General features: G+C 47.2%; 1 protein-coding gene across 1 annotated transcript in view; it reads left to right on the top strand.

The window, feature by feature from the left end:
• The first annotated feature begins 1,840 nt into the window (after positions 1 to 1,840).
• Positions 1,841 to 21,597, top strand: part of ALOX5 (arachidonate 5-lipoxygenase) — a 41,676-nt gene continuing 21,919 nt past the window's right edge. Inside the window, exons 1-4 of the mRNA XM_043924991.1 lie at positions 1,841 to 2,189; positions 8,526 to 8,724; positions 10,948 to 11,029; positions 20,949 to 21,071. Coding sequence (XP_043780926.1) covers positions 2,040 to 2,189; positions 8,526 to 8,724; positions 10,948 to 11,029; positions 20,949 to 21,071 — 554 coding nt within the window. The 5' untranslated portion in view covers positions 1,841 to 2,039. The remainder of the gene's footprint in view (positions 2,190 to 8,525; positions 8,725 to 10,947; positions 11,030 to 20,948; positions 21,072 to 21,597) is intronic.

Here is a 21,597-nt window from a genome sequence, read left to right as displayed (position 1 = left end):
TACAAAGATAGTTCATTACTTTCATCAAAAAACATACTGTATTTCCTTTTTCTAAAAAAATAATGGCCATTTTATTCCTAGATTTGAAGAACATTTCCATAGCCATCCTGCATACCTTCTCCAGAGTTCCCTGTAGCACATATTTTGGCTGGCAGGGGCTGGATCCCACTTTTGTGCTATCATCATCCACCGTATCTCAACTGTGGCCAGTCTTTCATGCCCTACAATTTGATTCCCAGAGAATCCCTCTGGTATTTGCCCTCTGATAAATAAAGCCAGTCCCACTGAAATCTGCCCTCATTCCCACCTGTAGAGAATGGCAGGTACTCACTCTCTCTCTCTGCTCAGAGCAGTGGTCCTACCAGGCAGAGGAGGAAGCAGAATTTGCCACCAGGTAGTCTCAGCTCCCAGAAATGAGAGGTCTGCCTTTAGCCTGCCTCTGCCTGTCCCCAAAAGTGAGTGTGCAAAACAGGCAATTTTATGGACCCACTACCTCAGGTGGAATGAATTTATTTTTAAATTTAGTTCAACTCATTACTGAATGCACACCACAGTCAGTTTAGCAGTTGGGCATGGGGGAGGTGTAGGGGAATACCGAAGACTTCTGAGATCAGGACACAGCATTTAGAAAGCTGACCACCGGCGGGCAGTTTCCCTCTAGCACTGCTGCTGCTGCTGCTAAGTCGCTTCAGTCTTGTCCGACTCTATGCGACCCCCATAGACGGCAGCCCACCAGGCTCCCCAGTCCCTGGGATTCTCCAGGCAAGAACACTGGAGTGGGTTGCCATTTCCTTCTCTAATGCATGAAAGTGAAAAGTGAGAGCGAAGTCGCTCAGTCGTGTCCAACCCCTAGCGACCGCATGGACTGCAGCCTACCAGGCTCCTCCGTCCATGGGATTTTCCAGGCAAGAGTGCTGGAGTGGGTTGCCATTGCCTTCTCCTCCCTCTTGCACACAAAGCCTTTTACTATCATCCCTTCCAGGCCTCTGCCCATCATCAGTTACAAAGCCGATTAAAAAATAATTAAAATAGATAAATGAATAAATAATACTCTGCCAGGCAGCGGGTTTTCCAAAACCAGCTCTAACTCCTGGAACATCCTTGCTGTGGAGTCCACATCATCTTCCCTAGACTTCCGGCCATGCTTCCACTCCCGAACCATCTCCAAACAAGTCCTATTGCGCGCCCAGCCTCCCTGCCCCCAAGTTTCTGCAACCCTTCCGAGCGCTAGCCCCCTCCATACACCCTCCTAGGTGTCCGGATTCCAGTTTTCCTGTCCTGGCCTCCCCTCCCTCTCTGGCTGCCCTGCCTCCCACTACACACGGACCATCTCTAGGCCTGAGCCTGGCTGGCACCTGACTCCCCTCTGGGCCCCCCTACACCCGGCCTATTGCGACCTTCCACCAAGGCCGTGGAGGAAGCCAATGCCCACGGAAGTGTCAAAGTACCTACTCAGGTGTCACCCCTGAAAAGCTTACCTGATGCCCCACGTGGGCTCCTCTTCCCGCCCTAGACTCCCAGAGCACCCCTGCTCTCAAGAATCACAGAACTGCCTCGGTCGCGCGGCTTCCCACTCCCCCGGGGACTCAGTGAGGGCAGGGGCTATGTCTGGTTTTCTAGGGGTCCCTGGAGCCCAGCCGTAATGCCTCACAGGAACTCGGGACTGAGGGAGGCCGAGGCAGGAGGGAAAGGTGAAGAGTGGAAACAGAGAAGGAGAAACTGAGTGAGTGAACGGAGGGACAGAGAGAGGGAGGTGGGGGAACAGCTGGGCGGCCCCAGTTCCCTGACTGCTAAAACTGACGCCAAGTCGAGGACGTGAGGTGCAGGCCGGGGTGACGCTCACGGAGCCCTAGGCGAGGCCGGCGGGGCCAGAGCCGCAGGAGGGCGGGCCCGGGGCGGGGCGGGGGCGGAGTGGGGGGCGCGGGGCGGCGGGGACCCGGGGCGCCCGGAGGGAGGAAGCTGTGGCGCTCGGCGGGAGAGGTGCCGAGGCTCCCCGTGCTGGCTGCGCCCGCGCCCCGCGGCCCCCGCTGCGCGTTGCCATGCCCTCCTACACCGTCACCGTGGCCACCGGCAGCCAGTGGTTCGCAGGCACCGACGACTACATCTACCTGAGCCTCGTGGGCTCCGCGGGCTGCAGCGAGAAGCACCTGCTGGACAAGCCCTTCTACAACGACTTCGAGCGCGGCGCGGTGAGCGCGCGCGGCCGGGACGGGCTGGGCGGCCGCGGGACGGGGTGCGCGCGCGTCCAGGACCCATCGGGGTGGCGGGGACCCGAGCTTGGGGGCGAGGGGCTCTAAGAGAATCCTTAACTGGGCAAGTGCTGTGACCATTACTTGCGCCCACTTCCTGGGACTCCATAGATGGCACCTCAGCAGTGGGGAGAATGGGTAGGGCAAGGGATCCAGAGACCTGAGTTCCACCGGGGCCTGATCCCTAGCTCGCTCCGCCCCCATCTCGGGCCTCAGTTTCCCCAGACATAAAGTGCAAGGGTGGGCTTCCGGCTGGTCTAGGAGTCCCGGGCGGTGGCTCAGTGTGGCACTAGCTGATGCCTCCACACCTGGGCAGCTCACATTCCCAGGCCAGGTTCCCAGAGGGAGGCAGAGCGAAGGAACAAGAGACCGAGGCTTCTCGCCTTTTGCAAACCTCGAGGTCTTCACTGGCTTCCAGTAGAGCGTACACCGGGGAACACTTCCCCCCGGGGTGTGAGTGTTCAGAAGAGGAAGAGGGAGGAAGCCTTCCCCTTTCCCCACCTCACCGGAGACCCTGACGCCTTGGGAGTACAGGCAGCAAAGGGACCCCGTGTGGACTGCACCTCTAGTCTGCGGTAACAAGCGCTGCAGTGAGGTTTCGTTCAGAAGTGGATTCCCAGTGCCGACCTGGGAGTGAATTCTAGCCTGCAGCGTTCTCTGTGAGCACAGAGGTGCTCACAACTGGTCCTTGACAGGTGTTTGGTGTCCAGTCCACTGGGTTTATTACATGATCGTGACTTAAGTGCTCATTAAATGTGCTGGTAGTCCCAACACACTACAGGTGCCCAGAAAATACCTGTTCCCTTCTGCCACTCCCAACTTCTCAACTGGACCGTAAAGATTTAGATTTCATAAAGCTGTCTTTTTACCTCTTCATTATTTTGTTGAACCAAAAGGAATTACTCACAGTTGACTATTTTTGACAAATAAAACTGGCAATTTCATATGGTTCAACCTAACACTTCTTGGATAATATTTACAAAGCATGTTTTAGGTGTGCAGAGCCTGAAGTCAGCCAGTAATACTCCACTCCTTTTCCAGACTGGAAACTCAGAATGGGCTTGATTCCTACCCAGGAGCCTCAGAACCTCGCTCTATAAGCCCAACTGACACTTAGCCAAGTTCAGCATACTTATGCGGCTAGAGAGTACCCTTCTGGAAGAGTTAGGCATTGAGAATAAGAACTACCTCCTGTTGTTTGGCTTCCCCAACCAGGGAGCTGGCTGAGAGGATGGTGGTGCAGGAGGGCTAATGAATCATCCATTCAGGGTGATGACGCCCTCGGCTGTTTCTGAAGCACCATCATTTATTTCGATTATATTGTGGATTCCGCCAACACGTATGCGAGGAGGACGGGGTACAGACTGCTTGATCTTTATAATCTGTCTTCAGGGGGTCCATTCTCCTTCATACACTACGCATATCACATATCGATGTGCTCATGCTGTTTGGCATGGGACACTGGGTGTGGCTTCTCAGAGGGGATATAAGGATGTGACCATAACAGGGTCATTGGAAGAGAGATGAAAGCATCCCTCTGTTCATTATTTCCCCACCCTGACAATTCATCCAAATGACATTGTGATTAAACACCTCGGTGAGAGTCCCAGAAACAAATTTCAGGAGAGATTTGCATATCACATTTCCATTAGGAGAAGGGGCACTTCAGGAAGGGCACTGCAGGGGACTTGCTGTCTCCGAAAGGCTCTTTGAAAAAAATCAGCTTTTGAGAAAGTTCCCGTTGATGCAAAGTTACTCCACACTTGGTCTTGCACAGCCCAGAGCTACTTCCTCATTCTCCAGCCAATGTCTCTTTAAGGACAATCTGTCCCTTTGTGGTAAAGGTGAGGGAGAAATCTTAGAGGAAATACTTGTGTAGAAGATAATGCTATCCCATTTAACCTAAAAAGTGTTACAGTCATCATAGATAATAACAGTAATAGTAACAACAATAAAGACTTTTTCGAGGCAACCAATTCAGACATTTCCAGGTCATTGTCAGGTCAACACCCCACTCCCCTCACTCAAAATTCAGTCCCTGTAATGAACAGGATTGCTTCTTTCCCCCAGCAATAAATTGAGTCACAAATCACTGGTTATTCTCATCAGAGTTCTGCAGAGTGATTCAGGACTGGAGTGGGAATCAGAGTCCTTCACAGGTGAGATTCTCCTGTCAAGGCAAATTTAGCAAATTGGTGCTTCTTCGACTCTGTCCATTTAAAGTAATTCAAGTCCAGGTGGGATGACTTTCACAGATCCGAAGACTTCTGGGAAATCTTAACCTGAGCCTTTTTCATTCCCTGGCAGCAAAGCAAAGGTCATAGAGTGATATTTAGTATATCTCCTTGAACGTAGTCAGTAAGTGTGAACATCTTACAGCTTTGCTTCTTAAATATTTTCAGGGAATATTGTTACAATATGTTCATGAAGAATATATTCTAGAATACTGCCTTCCCAGAAAGACTATATTACTGAAGAATAAGAGCTTCCCTGGTGGCTCAGATGGTAAAGAATCTGCCTGGAACGCAGGAGACTCGGGTTCAGTCCCCAGGGTGGGGAAGATCCCCTGGAGAAGGAAACGGCAACCCCTCCAGTATTCTTGCCTGGGAAATCTGAAGAAAAAGCATTTCCTTCTGATCCTCAGTCTAACCTTCACCTTCCCTCTCTGCGCCATCTATTCCCTACATTCTGCCTCTTCTTCCTCCTTCTCTTCCTTCCTCTGCTCCATTTTCCTCACAGTTCCCCAATGCCCCGAATCTCTTGTCTTCTTTTCTGCTCCAGTTTCTCCCTTCTGCTGTCTCCTAGATTCCCACATGCAGCTCCCCAATTCTTTGCTTGTTTAGTCTCCCTAACCACTGCCCCTTTTCTCCCTCTTTCTGCCCTAGCCTCTCCCTTATCCACCCCTTAATCACCTCCCTCTCTCTCTCTGCTCCACAGCCCCCTCCTCTCCCTTCCCACTCCCCATCAGCCCCTCATTAGCCCCCTCCACAATAGGCAGTCCAGGCTGAACCACATCATGACTGTTCTCTGTCCTTGCTGTAGCAGGAATCTGGGGCAGAGACAAATGGAACCTTTCTTTAAATGCCGATATAAAGATCAAAACAAAAACTGACCAACTAATACTTTGCTGAAATATTCCAAAGCCTTAGAGCTATGTGGCCAATGTTGAATTGAGAGCAACTGGATGAAATCAGCAAGCTGGCCCTTCTGAGAAAGGAGACTAGTGAATATCAGGTTTCCCTGCCTCCACATCTCTGTCCAGTGCCTGACTGCTGCACCCACCACTTCTGCCCCAAGAACTCCATGCACCAGACTCCTCCTCCCACATGTGAATTCCTCACCTCCTTTCTCCACATTCAGAGTGCCCTGCTCATTCCCCTTCTCCACTCAGCTCACCTCCAAAATATTACCAACTCCTAAGAGCTGCCTCAAATGCCATCTCGTAGGAAGCTTTTCCATGTCCTCCACCCCATTCCACATCACCTTCATACTCCATGGAGGGCTTGAACCCAGGCTCAAAGCCAGGTCACCTGGCTCCCAAGCCAAGGCTTTTCCCCTGATGTGATCATCGGGAAAATTGAGAGGAACCCAGATTGGGCCATCACACAGCTATGGGTTCTAGTCATGGGGCCACCAGTTACTTACTAGTGTGGTAACTGCCTGACCTCTCTGAACCTCAGTTTCCAGCTATAAAATAAGATAATCATCCACTCGGCCATGCACATGTACTATATTTATTGTGCATCATGCCATCCACTGTTGGCACTGTAGAATGTGCAGAATGGACATGTGATGTTAATGAGTCAAGGCAAATGAGTCAACAAACATAGTATCTATCCAGCATACTGGCCCAGGCAAAGGAAGAAGGAAGGCCATTACACCTTCTGGCTCTTTGTTCCTTCCTAAGACCTGACTTTCTGCTTGATGTACAGGACCCTGAGATCTTCCCAGAAGCCCCCTCTATCCTCTGTGACTCTCCAGCAGTAACTCCCTCAGAAGCCAGTGCCCAGCCACCGGACTTTGTCCCTAGACAGCCTGAGTGAGGACTGAATTCCTCGGACCCTCATTCACCTCCTGGGGCACTGCTCCAAAGCCAGGGCCAGCTGGAGACCAACCAGACTTTCAGGCCTGTCCTTCCTGCTCCCCGTCAGATAGCATATTGAGTCCCCGTAAGTCTGTCCACTGATTCCATCCCAGGTGAAGCTCCAGGGCCTTCCACCAGGTACCTGTAGGGGCCACTGGGGCCGGGGGACCTGAAGGGTCCATTCTCCTGTGACTGCACATAGGCGTGCACAGGGTGACCTTGCTCTCCCTTCCCTCAAAGAAGCTACTCTGTCCCTTCTTTATCAGTCCCTACCCAAAGCTGGACGTCTGGCCCTCCGTCTGAGAATCACCCTGGAGAGGCTCCCAGGGCTCCATCCCACTTCCCTGAGAATGTTCACCTCAGAGGCTCATGGCTCTTGTTACTTGACAGTGGCTGTTCTCTCCCCCTTCACCTCAGCCTTCCTGCATCAGCCTCCAGACACCTGCAGCCCCCCACCCCCACCCCTGAGGAGCCACAGGAAAGCCACTTCCCCTGGAGCCGCCACCCGGGGCCCAGGATTCACCACACTTCGCCACATGTTGACTTCCCTCTGCTGGGTCTGTGCTGCCAGCAGCAAGATGCCTGCAGGTCTCACTTGGCCTCAGTGGGGTTCTCAGTGAGAAACAGTTTCTGGCGACAGAGTAGCCAGCCCGTGTGTTGGGTCCCTGACAGGTGAGCCAGCTTATCTGTTCTGCCTGATGCCCCACCCTTCAGGCAAAAGAACCCTCCTGTCCCACAGTGTTTCTCGTGAGAGAGCAGGGATCTCAGAAAAGTTCACAGGGAACGGTGACCCCCAGGCCCATGGGGCCTTGGGCAGGGAGGGGGCTGTCTGTACTACAGACTGCTGATCTCTGGGGAGAAAGTGGCAGGCCCCAGGTTGGGAGAGGAGTCCCAGTGAGGGGCTGGATGACTAGAGGAGCTGGGAGGAAGGAAAGGAAAGGCCCAGACCGCAGGAAACTGGCAAGAGGCTTCCGCTTTCTGACCATAAGCGTCTAGCATCCACAGCAGCAAAGACACACAAATAGCTCCCTGTGCTCGGAGCCTGCTCGGAGCCAGAGGGTTTGCTGAAAATATCCAACTTCCCACTCTCCTTAAGAAGTCCTCCCAGGGGTGTCCTGGCGTTTGGAGGGCGAGGATGGAAATGGGGATGCACAGGGTCTTGTCCATGAGGAACACCCGTCCCCTCCACTTATCTCACTATTGCACTGAGAACTCTTTAAGTTCTGCCACCAAGGAAAAACTTCAGAGATGGGTGAAATCTGGCTTAGAAAGTGCCTCAGATGGCATTGAGTCTGGGGCTTCCCAAACCTGCTGGTCTTCAGAACACCCAATGCAGTGTTTGAGCCCCCATCCTTCTCTCCCAGCTACACATATGGAGAGGAGAGCCTCCAGCAGCGCTGCCACCATGCCAGCTTGTCTTCTGGGGTCAGGAGCCTGGCAGCAGCCTGGGGTGCAGTGCTGCCCGTGGCCTGGGGCAGCAAGGCCAGCCTCAGCCCCTCGCTATGCCTGCGACGTAGTGGGAACCACTCGTCTGATTTTCTTGGCATCACTGTGGCTCAGGGAATGTGCAGAGGCCCCGGGACAGCTTGAATCTGTGTGGTTTCAGTTTTACCTGAGCCTCCTCATTTTCACTCAGCTATTTGCCCCACTGATAATGAGAGACATATGGAAGGGCTTGGATTGGAAGTCCAACTCTGCCAGTTAGCAGTGGAAGTGGGACTGAGTCTCACTGTCTGCATCTGAGACACAGGTCCTAACCCTCTCTCCTCCCAAAATGCCTGTGGAATCGATAGCAGCTCAGCGAGCCCTTTGCCAGTTGCCCCTGTGTGCAAGGGCCAGTTTGCCTCATCCAGCCCTAGAGGGTAGCAGGGCCAGCAGCCTGCTGCCCTTGTGAGTGGGGTCAGCTGCAGAGGCCCTCACTGAGCCTGGCCTGGAGGAGGGCATGCCTGCCTGGAGCCTCCACCTTCTCCACCCTGGGCCTTGTGAAGACAGCAGAAGGTCTCCCTCCAAGCAGCACTTTCACTTATTCACTTCCATCTCCTCGGGGCAGAGTTGGGGGACTTGGCCATCTCTGTCACCCAGGGAGCAGCACAGAGCCATGCCAAGGGCAGACATCTCTGCTAAATGAACTGAGGATGATGCAAAGGCTCAGGGGCTCCCAGACCGTCTGATTTGCCTTTTCTTCTTCTCAGGTTGATTCTTACGATGTGACAGTGGATGAAGAACTGGGCGACATCCAACTGATCAAAATCGAGAAGCGCAAGTACTGGCTCCATGACGACTGGTACCTGAAGTACATCACAGTGAAGACACCTTGTGGGGATTACATCGAGTTCCCCTGCTACCGCTGGATATCGGGCGAGGGCGAGATTGTCCTGAGAGATGGACGAGGTGAGTGGCTCAGGCCCCGTCCACCTCCCGGGTTTCCAGGGAATGAGAGGGTTTGCAGCCCCTCCATCCCCGAAGATCTGTATCCATGGGAATAATAACAGTGCTGCCCATGGCTGAGCACCTGCTCTGTGCCCTGATGCACCTGCAGGAGATGTGACTTCCTCTGGGTACTGATAAGTCCCAGGCTCAGAGGGTGGAGTGACAGGCTCCAAGCTCCATCCAGCCATGTCCCCTCTCTGCCATACAGTCCGTCAGGGGGAAGATTATGAGCCCCCCACTTTTATCAGAGGGTAACCAGGATCTCTAGTAGCACACACCCCTAGGACGTGTCCCTGGATGGACGGTTCTCCAGTTTAGTTCTTGGCTCTCCTCTCTGGGAGGTCATGGTGGGGCTTGGGCTCCTAGGGATCCCACTCAGGCCAGGGAAAGGAAGGGGGTGACCAGGAGTGCCTATGCGCCAGCTCAGAGGAATCATGGGCAGAGTTCATGTTCAGTGGTCACCAGCCATTAAACCTGAAGTCTCACTATTTTGCTGAAAGAGAGAAGAACCTAAAATGTGCCCTCTTAAGCAAGACCCTCAAATGTGCAGACCCCAATCTGACACTTCCTCACGAGGCCATTCTTGGTAAGAGACACACGGCTGGCTTGCTTGGAGGTGGAGGAGAGAGAAGCAGATGGTGGGGTGATCTCAGGCCACTTTCCCTCTGAACAATGCGCCTCCCCACTTGGCTCACCAGCCTCTTGCTGCTGCTAAGTCACGTCAGTCGTGTCCAACTCTGTGTGACCCCATAGGCAGCAGCCCACCAGGCTCCCATCCCTGGGATTCTCCAGGCAAGAATACTGGAGTGGGCTGCCATTTCCTTCTCCAGTGCATGAAAGTGAAAAGTGAAAGTGAAGTCGCTCAGTCATGTCCGACTCTTCGCGACCCCATTGACTGTAGCCTACCAAGCTCCTCCATCCATGGGATTTTCCAGGCAAGAGTACTGGAGTGGGGTGCCCCAGCCTCTTAGCATGATTCAAATCCATGCCTGGTGCTCTTAAACTCTCAGACCACATCCCGTTTTTTCTGATCTGGAATTTAACTTAAGAAAGAAAATTTCAGGAGCATTTCTGAACTACATGATTGGGGCAAGAAGGATTTTTACCCTCTGTCCTCATGGCAGGGAAAAGATCACAAAAGTCATTCTGTCTTTTGGTGGCCACCAAAGGTTGCAGACAGGACACTTCTCTTCTACCAAGATTTTAAAATCACGAGCTCTACTTCCTGCTACCCACCTGCCACCCAAGGTCTCAGCTATAAAGTCCAATCCTTCTTCCCACAGACCCCAAAGCTCTTTCCAGCAATAAAATATATGGCACATTCAAACTGGGATATTTAGAAGGCATAAGCCAGTGTGGAAGGCCATTAGCACTGCTAGTCCTAATGGCCTAGGAGGGTGGGGGAGGGAAAAAATGCCAGAATAATTCAGAAGGGGATTGTTCTGGAGCCAGAGCTACCTTGGGAGGAGCTGCAGCAGGGGCTGTCTCAGCCCCTGCAGACAGTCTGGGGAGACACTGCAGAGAGACTGGGGAAGAAATGCCCTCTCTTCACTGTCCCATGCGCTCCACTCTCTGGCAAGGGTTCCCAGTGGCTCGACCCAACGTGGAGCCCACTGATGCACTGATCAGGGACCCTGAGGGATAGGACAAGATGAAGGGTGGCTCTGGAGGGGCACATGGAAGCCACCCAGCATGTCTCACTGGCCCATTGCTGTGTAGCAATCTTAGTGGCTCTAAATAGCCATTTTATTTTGCTCATGATCTTAGGGGTCAGGAAGTTGGGAAGGGCTTAGCTGGGTGGTTCCTCTGTGAGCCATGGGCATCCACTGAGGGGGGAGGGCTAGAGGATCCACTTCTAGGATGGTTCTCTCATGTGGCTAGAGCTTCAGGGCTCCGTGGTCTCTCGCTCTCCACATGGCATCTCATTTTAAAGCTTAGACGTCTCACAGTTTGGTGGTCTCAGGGGACTCATGCTTCTTAAGTGGTGGTGGACTTCCAAGAGCAGGTATTCCAAGAGTCAGAAAGTGGATGCTGCCAGTTTCCTGACTCCTGACTCTGGAAACTGGCTCAGTGTGATGTCCCCTGTATTCTATTGGCACAAGCAGGTTTCTGCGGGAAGCCTGAACACTGGATGTTGTTTCTGTCCTTCTCTAGGGTCATTTCACACATGTGCTTTCTTCACAGCGAAGTTGGCCTGTGATGACCAGATTCACATTCTCAAGCAGCATAGACGCAAAGAACTGGAAACACGACAAAAACAGTATCGGTGAGTTGTGACGTCAGGCCAAATAGCTGAGGAGCCATGGTTTCTTCTATCTCAGAGGCATAACTCTGCCCACAGTTTGTGGCCCATCAGTGTTGGTACGTGATGACTGAAGCGCCAGATCCCTTCTATTCTCCTCGCTCCACCTTACCACCACTCCAAGCAGAGATGGTTAAAGAGTTACGAAAAATGTGGAATCAACCTCATTGACATTTAGAAGGAATGGGACAGCAAAGGCTTGAACTCACCTTGGTATTCTCTCACTTCCCATTGTAGGGATTACCCCTCACTTTTTGTCTTCTTATCATACTTAAGTTATAAATGTGATACATGATCCACAAGAAAATGGACAAATATTTAGCAAACAGACCAAGAAAAAAGAAAGGACTCAAATTATTAAAATTAGAAAGAAAAGAGGGAACATCAATACCAACCTCACAGAAATTAAAATGAATGAAAGGGAATAGTATGAATAACTGTATACCAACCTGTTAGATGACTTAGATGAGGCACTTCCCTGGTGGTCCAGTGGTTAAGACTCTGCATTTCCAATGCAGCAGGCACTGGAACATCCTCTCAATGGCATTGAATTATGAATACATGCTAAACTATAGATGAATCTCAAAAACATTATGCCAAATGTTATTTACAAAAGGCTGTATGTTATGTGAATCTATTTTTGTGAAATATCCAGTATAGGCAAGTCTATGGACAGACATTAGTAGATTAGTCATCAGCTAGGGCTGAAAGTTGGGAATGGGACATGGAGAATGACTATTAGGTGGATACAAAGTTTCTTTTGGGGGTGAAAATATTCCAAAATTAGATTATGGTGATGGTTGCACAACTCTGAAAATATACTAAAAACCTTATAATTGGATACTTTTAAGGGATGAATTTTATTGTATGTAAATTATATCTCAATACTGCTGTTTTTCATGTTTATTTTTATGTATTTATTTGGCTGTGCCTGGTCTTTGTTGTGGCACACAGGATCTTTAGTTGCAGCATGCGAACTCTTAGTTGCAGCCTGTGGTATCTAGTTCCCCGACCAGGGATTGAACCCAGGCCCTCTGTATTGGGAGTGTGGGCTATTACCCACTGGACCACCATGGAAGTCCCTTAATACAACTGTTTTAAAAAAATAATACACATGAGCAAGTGTTCACATCTGGAAAGTGATGCTCAATGTGCTATATGCAGCCTATAATTTAATGCGTCATTGTGGAATTCTGAGTGAATCAGGCTTTTATTATCTTTCCATTTTTGTGTGCATTTTTAAGTATTTCCTCAGGATAGATGCCCAGGAGTGAAATTACTAAATCAAATAGCAGAAATTATTAGTATATATTGACAAATTTCTTTTCAAAAATCTTTTAGCTAGTTTTCAGGATCAGTGTGTGGGCATCCATTTCACTTAATACTTGCCAAAGCTAAATAGTATCTTTTATTTTTTAACTTTCCTAATTTGTGAAAGCATCTCTTAGTTCCTTATTCTTCCCCCGCTTCTCAGAGACCCACTCCTGTCCAGTGGTTGAGAAATCCCCACTGAGACCACTGATTCCCCCAGTCTCAAAATTATGTTTAGCTCTATCCCCCTTCCCTTCAAAAATTTACATTTCCATAAAACAGAATGGAAAATGAGAGAGTCATACACATGTGGATATATTTGATATATTATAAATATACTTTGATGTATTACAAAGGCAGTGATGATAAGTGGTGTGGGGTTATTAAGCATCATACAGAATGGAAAGAAAGAGGCAGAGAAAGAGGAAAAGGAGACTAAACTCATGTTGTTCAGAAAATTTATTTTTGGAGTGAGTAGGCTTAAATATTAAAGGCAAAACTGTTAACACTTTTAAACCATAAAAGATTCTTCTTCATGACCTCATGAAAAAAGATTTTTCAAATAAGACTCAAAATGCCCTAACCATAAAGGAAAGAATAATCTCAGCTATTTCAAAGTGAGGAAGTCTTATTCCCTACAAAACAGTACAAAGAGAATTATTATTCACTGTGTACCAAGGATCTCTACAAATCTACAAAAAGAGGATTGTCAGTTCAGTAAAAAAAAAAAAGGCACTTGCAGTCACTGCACAAAATGTGAACAGCAAGTATACAAAAAGGTGCTTAGCCTCATTTGCAATCGGAGAAATCAGAAGATCACGAAGAACGATTGCTACTACTACTATACTATACACACACAGGCAGAGTTGAAACACCTTGACAATACCCAAGTGTCAAAGAAGGTATGAAGGGATGGGAAGGCTCAGGCACTGCGAACAGGGCTAAAAATTGAAACAACCTCTGTACAACACAGTTTTGTAATATCTGATGGAAGTCAAGCTACATTTGATCTATGGTCAGAAGTTCTACTCCTGGATCCAAATCCAGGTGTGGGGGTGCACCTGGATACATGTACAGAGATGGTCACAGTATTATTTATGAGAGCAAAAAAAATGGAAACCACCCAATGTCCATCAACAGTAGAAGAGGTAAATAAATTATGATAATTCTACCCTGCAAGGAAGAGCAATGAACTGCTGGTACCCATAGCAACAGGAACAAACCTCAAACACAGTGCTGAAGAACAGAAGCCAGCCACATGTCTGGTCAATTTATGAGGTTTGAAATTATGTTGTTTAGGGAAACTTGTATAACAGTAGAACAATAAATAGTAGCAGGAAGTGATTATTACAAAGTTGAGGTGATTGGGGAGGTTGAGTTGGCATGTGGGAGGCTGAAGCTACTGGCAATGTTCTGATTCTTGATCTGGATGTTGCTTATACAGATGTTTTGTGCATTTTTCATATGTGAGTATTAAATTTTTTCTTTTTTCTTTTCCATATTTATATTTTCTTTTCCATAGTAAAAAAAATTTTAATGAAACTTCTATGATTTTAGTACCACATATAGAAGAATAAAGGGCTTCCCAGGTGGCACAGTGATAAAGAATACGCCTGCCAACGCAGGAGACACAGGAGATGTGAGTTCGATCCCTGGTTCAGGAAGATCACCAAAACAGCAACCCACTCCAGTATTTTTACCTGGAAAATACCATGAACAGAGGAGCCTGATGGGCTACAGTCCATGGGGTCACAAAGAGTCGGACATGACTAAGCAACTGAGCGTGCGTGTGCACACGCACACACACACACACACACTCGGAAGAATAATCTGATAATGCAATGTGTGATGTTAAGCATCTATGAATTTGCGACTTGCTGTAGAATATTTGTGAGTAAGCCTCTCAGCTCAGGCACCATATGAGCTTTGAGAATTTTGTGCTTGATGCAGTGCACGAGGCATTGGCCAAGAGCACTGCACCACCCGTCCCCATCCTAAGGGGTTGGTGTTCTTATACCCCTTCCCTTCCCATTTCAACCACGGTGGAAAGCCCCTACAGCAAGTACTCCACGTGCTTATGGAAGGAAGGAGTCCTATACTACGGTGAGTTAAGCAGCTTCCAGAGAATCTGCTAGTTTATGTCCAATTAAGAGAGTGGAGAGCAGATTTTATCAGTTCCACACTAATTCAGACTAAGATGTTAATTGTTATAACAGGCATTTTGTCTTAACCCAGTGTTTTCCAAAATGCACCCTGGGGCGTTTGCCCCCAAACTTTCTCTCCAGAAAAGGGCTCCATGGTAAAACAAGTTTGGGAAACTGTTTATCACATTCTCCTGGCGGTTCACAGTGCACATAAGCACTGAGAATACTGAGACGTTTTGGAGGTAATGATCCCTGGTTGACCTTTTATAACCCAAGATCTCCCAAGAGAATTTGATGTAGGACTCAATGTCCTGCAGAAGGAGTGCTCTGTGAAGCCCCTTTCGGAAACACCCCTTCCCCAGGGAGAGGTGGGTTCAGTGGTGTGTTGGTCTTACAGGGACGGGGCTTTGGCAGGGTCTAGAGAAACCTGGCAGGCTACAGTTCATAGGGTCGCAAAGAGTCGTTCCTGGCTGAGCACACACCACGCACGGACACACAGGGACACGGGGCAGAGGGTATTCTGATGAGATTGTTTGCCCCTTTCGTAGATCTAATCATCATTTTTCTTCTTCCTTCTGCTCATCTGTTCTTTTCAGACCTCCTGCTCTGTTTCCGTTTAGGAAACACTGAACTTTGCACTGTCTGCATATTCTTAGAGTTCCTCTTTCACATGAACCCTCAGGCTTCCAGATAAGAGTTTGAAAGTGAAGTTAACAGCTAAGAATAGTCTCCAGTATGTCAGAAGCTGGCAAATTCAGCTGGTTCTCTTCACTCAATCAGCCAAGCTGGAAGATGGAGAAGCCCACACAGTTCATAACCCAGCACCCATGTTCTCTCACTGTGATTGCATGTGTGGTACACAGTCACACACACACAGAGAGCAAACTATAGAGAAGTGGGTTTTCATCTACATCATTTAATCTAATCATTCCATGACTTGCTTTTTCTTCCCCCATTATTCTGTTGCAAAGAGCTGCCAATTGATAGGTGCCGTGCTTTCATTTAGCTTCTGTGTAGCACACCATCGTGTGAATAAACCATCATGCTCCCCCACTCCCCTGCTGGTGGACATGTTGGAAGTCTTTAATATCTGGCTGTCACAAGCCAGTGCAATCAGTTTCCTCATACACCTTGTCTCCTGATTTCTTTAATGAGTTGCTCTATGGAACATACACAGGAGCAGACATGCAGGGTTGCAGACCACATGTTAAATTTTCAAAATATTGCCTATTGTTTTCCAAAGAGGTTCTGCCAATTTTCACCCCAGGCGCTGTTCCTGAGTTGCTATTTCCCTACATCGTCCACCCGCTTTACACCTTGAGACATTTTCATCCTTGTCAATCTAATGTGTGTGCAATAGCATCTCTTTTACTGTTTTCCTCATCCTTAAGTTGCCACTATTTCTTGCTTTATGTGACAGTACCAGTACCTCTTATTCAACCATTCTCCTATAGATGGGCATTCAGTTTGTTTCCCATTTGTATATTGGATTATATTTTGTATTAAAACCAGTGCTGCAAGAAGCAACCTCGTACAAACATGTTGATGTACTGGTGCTTGAATTACTGTCATATTAATTTCCAGAACTCACATACCTGAGTCAAATCATCAGTTTTCACTTTAAGAAATAATGACAAAATTCTCTTCCCAAAATTTTACAGCAGTTTTCAATCTCACCAATGGTATATGAAGATATACTATTACCTATACCTTCACTAATGCCTGATGACATCAATCTTTTAAATTTTTAACAAAACAAAAGGCCCTTACCCTGAAGTAAGAGCCCACTGCTGTCTTAATCTGCATGCCTCTGGCCACTGGTGAGTTTAGCCTCTGCTTTGCTTCTTGTTCACATTGCCTGTTTATGCACTTTATTTTTCTATGAGTTTATTATTAATCTAAAGGAGCTCTTCATATATTGGGGTAGTATCCCTTTGTTATATGTATAGTGTATTTCATTTGTCTTCTGTTGCTCTTACCACAGATTTTAGCTCTTTATTTTCTTAATATATGCATTCTTTTTCTTTGTAAATTTTGGGTTTCCTGCTTTGCTTAAGAAGGCCCTCCCCATCCCAGTGTTACATAAGTACTCATATTTTTGTCTACTATTTTTTATAATTTTGTTAACTTTAGGCTTTTAATTCATCTGCTGTGCATTTTTATACATGACGTGAAATCGGAATCAAATGTTTCTGGTGTCATTTATTAGGTAATAAGTTTCTCCCTGCTGCTTTGGGATGATACCCACGGCACACGGAGCTGATGTGGCAACCACGCGTGCGGGCCCTGCAGTCAATGACTGGGCTCAGCCCCACTTACTGCCACTGTGAAAGCTGTTCAGTCTCTTTGCGCCTCAACTGCCCCCTCTGTAAAGTGGGAGAAATAGTAATACCACCTCTTAGGGTTTTGAATTAAATAGGTTACACTATGAAAACACATAGACTAGTATTCGACACATAGGAAACACTGAGTACGTATTAGATAGTTTTGTATTACATTCACATATTTTCTTGGGTCTGTTTTTCTACCCCATGACCCAGCACCATCTTTTGGTGATCAGGACTTTCTGATAAATGTGAATGGTTGTTTTGTATTCTCATTGTTCTTTTTAGTTTTTCATGATGAAAATTGCTCTGAATTACAAATAAATGTGTCCCATACTGGCATTTTAATAATGTTCCATCTTTCCACCCACTTAGATCTATGTGGTATCCTTCAGTAGAATTTCTAGTTTTATTCATGAAGTGCTTTCACCGTTCCAGTTGCCTTATACCAATGGAAACTGTAGCTGTTACCATTCTAAGTGGGATATTTTTCCATTTTAAATGAATATTGCTGGGATAAAGATGAATTACTCATTTTTCACTATTTACTTTGTATTGACACCTTGCTAAACCATTTTATTGGTTCTAATTATTTTTAAGTGAGTCTTTTAAAATTGTCTGGTTATTTGATCATGTTATAAAAATGATGTTCCTTTTTTGTCTTAGTTTACATTATTTACATCAGTGATTTTTTTCTTATTGCCAGAACAAAGTAACATAGCAAGGATGAACATCCTTTATGAGTCTTGATTTTTGAGAAAATACCTTTGATATTTTTATTTGTTCAATATGTTGTTTTCTGATAAACACTCTTTGCTTATTTATTTGTTCAATATATTTGCTACTGTTTTCTGATAAACAGTAACTTCATGGTTCATTTTAACATCATGTTTGTTTAGCTGAAGTTGTTCAGTTAATATGGGGCTTCCCTGATGGCTCAGCAGCAAAGAATCCTCTTGCAATGCAGGAGGTGCAGGTTAGATCCCTGAGTTGGGAAGATCCCTGGAGGAGGGCATGGCAGCCCACTCCAGTATTCTTGCCTGGAGAATCCCATGAACTGAGAAACCTAGTGGGTTACAATCCACAGGGTCACAGAGTTGGCATGACTGAAACAACTGAACATGCATACACGCACTTTCAATTAATTATATGAAAAAGTGAGTAATATATGTGGGTAATATAATGTCCCAGTCCATACTTGTCCCCACAACCCCTCCCCAAAAAAATATTTCTCCTGCCCTCACGAATTGCTTGACTTGATATAAGAGGCTTAAATGATGATCTAAAAAATGTCCATTAAACACCTAACACTATCTCCCGGTCGTCACCATGGCAAATAAGAAACCTAATAATAGTTTGGTTAATTTCCTTTTCCCAGAAGCTTGTGAGTTTGTAGGAACAGCTTTCCTCCCTCTTTACGCCTTCTTTCCTCTCCCCTCCCTCCCTCCAACATTCTCCTCTTTGACATTTACAATATAGTCAGAATATATCTAGGAATGCCTTTTTTCCCCTTTGTTATTTTTTTCTGTATAGGATTTACTCAGAAAATTGAGGTCTCTTCAGCTTAAGGAAGTTTTTCTCCTATTTCTTTGATTTTTACTCTTCATATATTGCTCTCTGTCCTTTGGAACTCTGACTCTCCACAAATCAAATCCTCTATACCCAACTTTCATGTCTCCTGTGTTTTCTTCCATGGCTTCCATTTCTTTGTATATCGGTGTTACAATTTCTTCCATTTGGCCCAAGGCAGTTCCTGTCATATAACAGTGCTCAGTAATGAGATAATGAATAGATTTTTGTCTTCCAGGAGACTGATCAGATCTCACAGTGACTAGTATTCTCTTCCCATTTTTCTATGGAATTTTCTATTCAGAAATCATGTTTTATGGTTGCAGAAAGTCTTTTTAGATTCTAATTACATCTCCTTAAGACCTCTCTAGCCCTCTCTCATTTTAAAGAAATTAAATGTCTTTTCTGCTTTTTCCTTCTGATTGGTTGTTCAACATGGTCTCCCCAGTGGAGTGTGATTTTTCTTGGCCTATTTATCTGCGGATGGGAAGGTCTTTGGGCCTTGCACAGGTCAGCCTGTCAGGTCTCTCAGGCAGCAGTCCTTGAGTCAAAGGAATATAGTGTTTGGTTTCAGGTGCCAGTTGTAAACTAGCTGGCAAACTGTACTGTCTCCTTGCACTGAAGAGGCTGTGGTCTCATGACCACCCGAGGTGGAAGCATTTTGGAGGCTGGGGTCAGCGGGAGTCAGGGAGGTCCTAAGGAAATGTACTCCAGGTAAACTCTGCACTTAAAAAAAAATGGGAATGCATTAGCTGGCACATCTCCCCTCACTGGGCTCAGTGCTTGCATCCTGAAAAAAATCCAGCTCCACTAAGCTCTTAAAATTGATTAGAGCCCTTGGACTTCCAGTGGCTAAAAGAAAATGTTTAGTGATGTTTAAATTGATTTGACCAACAGTAATTGGTGGCACAGTGATAAAGAATTTACTTGCCAATGCAGGAGACACAGGATACGGGGGTTCAATCCCTGGGTCGGGAAGATCCCCTGGAGGAGGAAATAGCAAGCCACTCCTGTATTATTGCCTGAAAAACCCCATGGACAGAAGAGCCTGGTGGTCTATAGTCCATGGAGTTGCAAAGAGTCAGACATGACTGAGCAAGTGAGCAGGCATGCACCCACAGTTGATAGTTAATACCAGCTGGGCTACCAGATAACTGTCTCAGTTTTAGACGTATATTGGAGATGCCTTGAATAATTTTTTAAACAAAGGGAAAAAAATCAATAAATTTGTTGATTTATTTTGTACATTCACCTGCATTTTTAGTCTGGTTAGTGTCCCAGCATTGGTGTTAATACAAACAACAAAAATAGAAGGTTTTCTTAATGTCTAAGAAAATAGAATGTTGTAAGTAAACCAAGAGCAGGAAATGTAAGGTTCTGTGCAACAGAAAACACTTTTCAAAATACACCCTGAGTGATTATAAGAGTGCTCATATCCAACTCCTGTTCACCTCTAATGATAATAGTGAGAGGCTTACTGGACAAACAGGATGACTGAAAAAACACTGGGAATTTTTGTGACAATGAAAGTGCAAGATGATACTAAAGGGCCTCACAACTTTTTAATGACCTGTACACTCGATGTTTTACTTCCCTCTCATAAGAGAGATTAAAAAGGAAAGATAATTAGGAATACAAATGGAAAAGCTGAAATCCCAGAATGTAAATTTTGGTTTTTAAACAAATATAAGATCGTTCTCCCTGCCCTAAAGAAGTTAACAGATTTTTGGTTTGGTTTGCTTCTGCAGTAAACAAAAAGAAAATTTTAAAAAGACAGAGAATTCTCTGGCAGTCCAGTGGTTAAGACTCTGAGCTTCCACTGCAAGGGGCTGGGTTTGATCCCTGGTTGGGGAACTAAGACCCCGCAAACCGTGAGACATGGCAAAAAAATAAATAAAATTTAAATGCCCAGTGCTGCAGGATAAAGTTCAAGGATAACAGACTCTAAAATCTTTGGTGGGGTAGAGTCCATGGCCTGTATTTGAGGGGAGCTCTTTTGACTATAGCAATGTCTGAACCCACTATTGGCAGCAGTCTGTGCCTGGAGGTCCTTGCCCAACCACCCTGCTGCCTTGTGCCCCGAGTGTGAAGGCATGACCACTGTCCCCTTTCCCCTGACTGCCACACACGATACAAGGGTGTTGACCAAGCTGGTGAGACATTGGATGTCCAGGTCAGATGTGGGGGGCTACCACTTCCACCTCCAGTGACCAGCAAGGCAGTTCTGGGCTGGGGGGACATCGCCCTTGAATGTCATCTCAAACAAATGAGGTCTTCTGATGCTCTCTGTATGCACCTACCATCCACTCCTCTGCTGGAAGCCCAGCCTCAGGTTTAGGAGACCTCAGGCCTCCCACTGGGAGGCTCTGGACACAGCAAGGTGGGGGGCTACCAGACCCTGAGAGGCATCCCCATACCTCACCGGGCACGTGCTCAGCCACAACGTGGTGACCTGATGGGCAACCTTCAGCCTGAGGGGCGGGCCCAGAGGTCAGACATTTAATTCTATTTTTTCTCCTTCACTTTCACGCTCAGATGGATGGAGTGGAACCCCGGCTTCCCCTTGAGTATTGATGCCAAATGCCACAAGGATTTACCCCGAGATATCCAGTTCGACAGTGAGAAGGGCGTGGACTTCGTTCTGAACTACTCCAAAGCGTAAGTGTGTGACAGCTTGAGCAGCTGGGGCCGGAGGCGGGACTCTCACTCCTCCCCTCGTGGGGGTCTTGGGCTGAGGGAGCAGCTCTGCTGAGCAACTCCTCCCAAATCACTTGATTCCATCTTGGTCATAGCATGGATCCTGAATGTGCAATCACAGGGGAACCTGTATCTAAACAAAGTTACAGCACATAGGGCTCCAGACACCAAACAGAGCTGTTTTCAGCCCAGAGTGGAGGTCTTTACTTGGGAGTGCCTCGTCTCCCCTCGGGCCGGTTCCAGGGTAGACCAGATGTAAGCTGTCCCCTAAGGGGTAGGGTCCTGCGGTAATAGCAGCCAGCATGCCTGTGCCGGTGGCTCACCTGCATCTCTGTTCGTCTTTCACTGCAGCCCCATGTGGTGGGCACAGTTCTTAACCCCATTCTGCAGTTGAAGAATCTGCAGAAGAAGGAAGTCAGATATTTGCCTGATAGCTCCTGCTAATAAATGGCAGAGATCTGACTTCTGTGCTCCTTCTTGGCGGCTG

Source organism: Cervus elaphus, chromosome 15, assembly GCF_910594005.1.
Source record: "Cervus elaphus chromosome 15, mCerEla1.1, whole genome shotgun sequence".
NCBI classification, from domain to species: Eukaryota; Metazoa; Chordata; class Mammalia; order Artiodactyla; family Cervidae; genus Cervus; species Cervus elaphus.
This window is presented reverse-complemented; position numbering and strand designations above follow the sequence as displayed.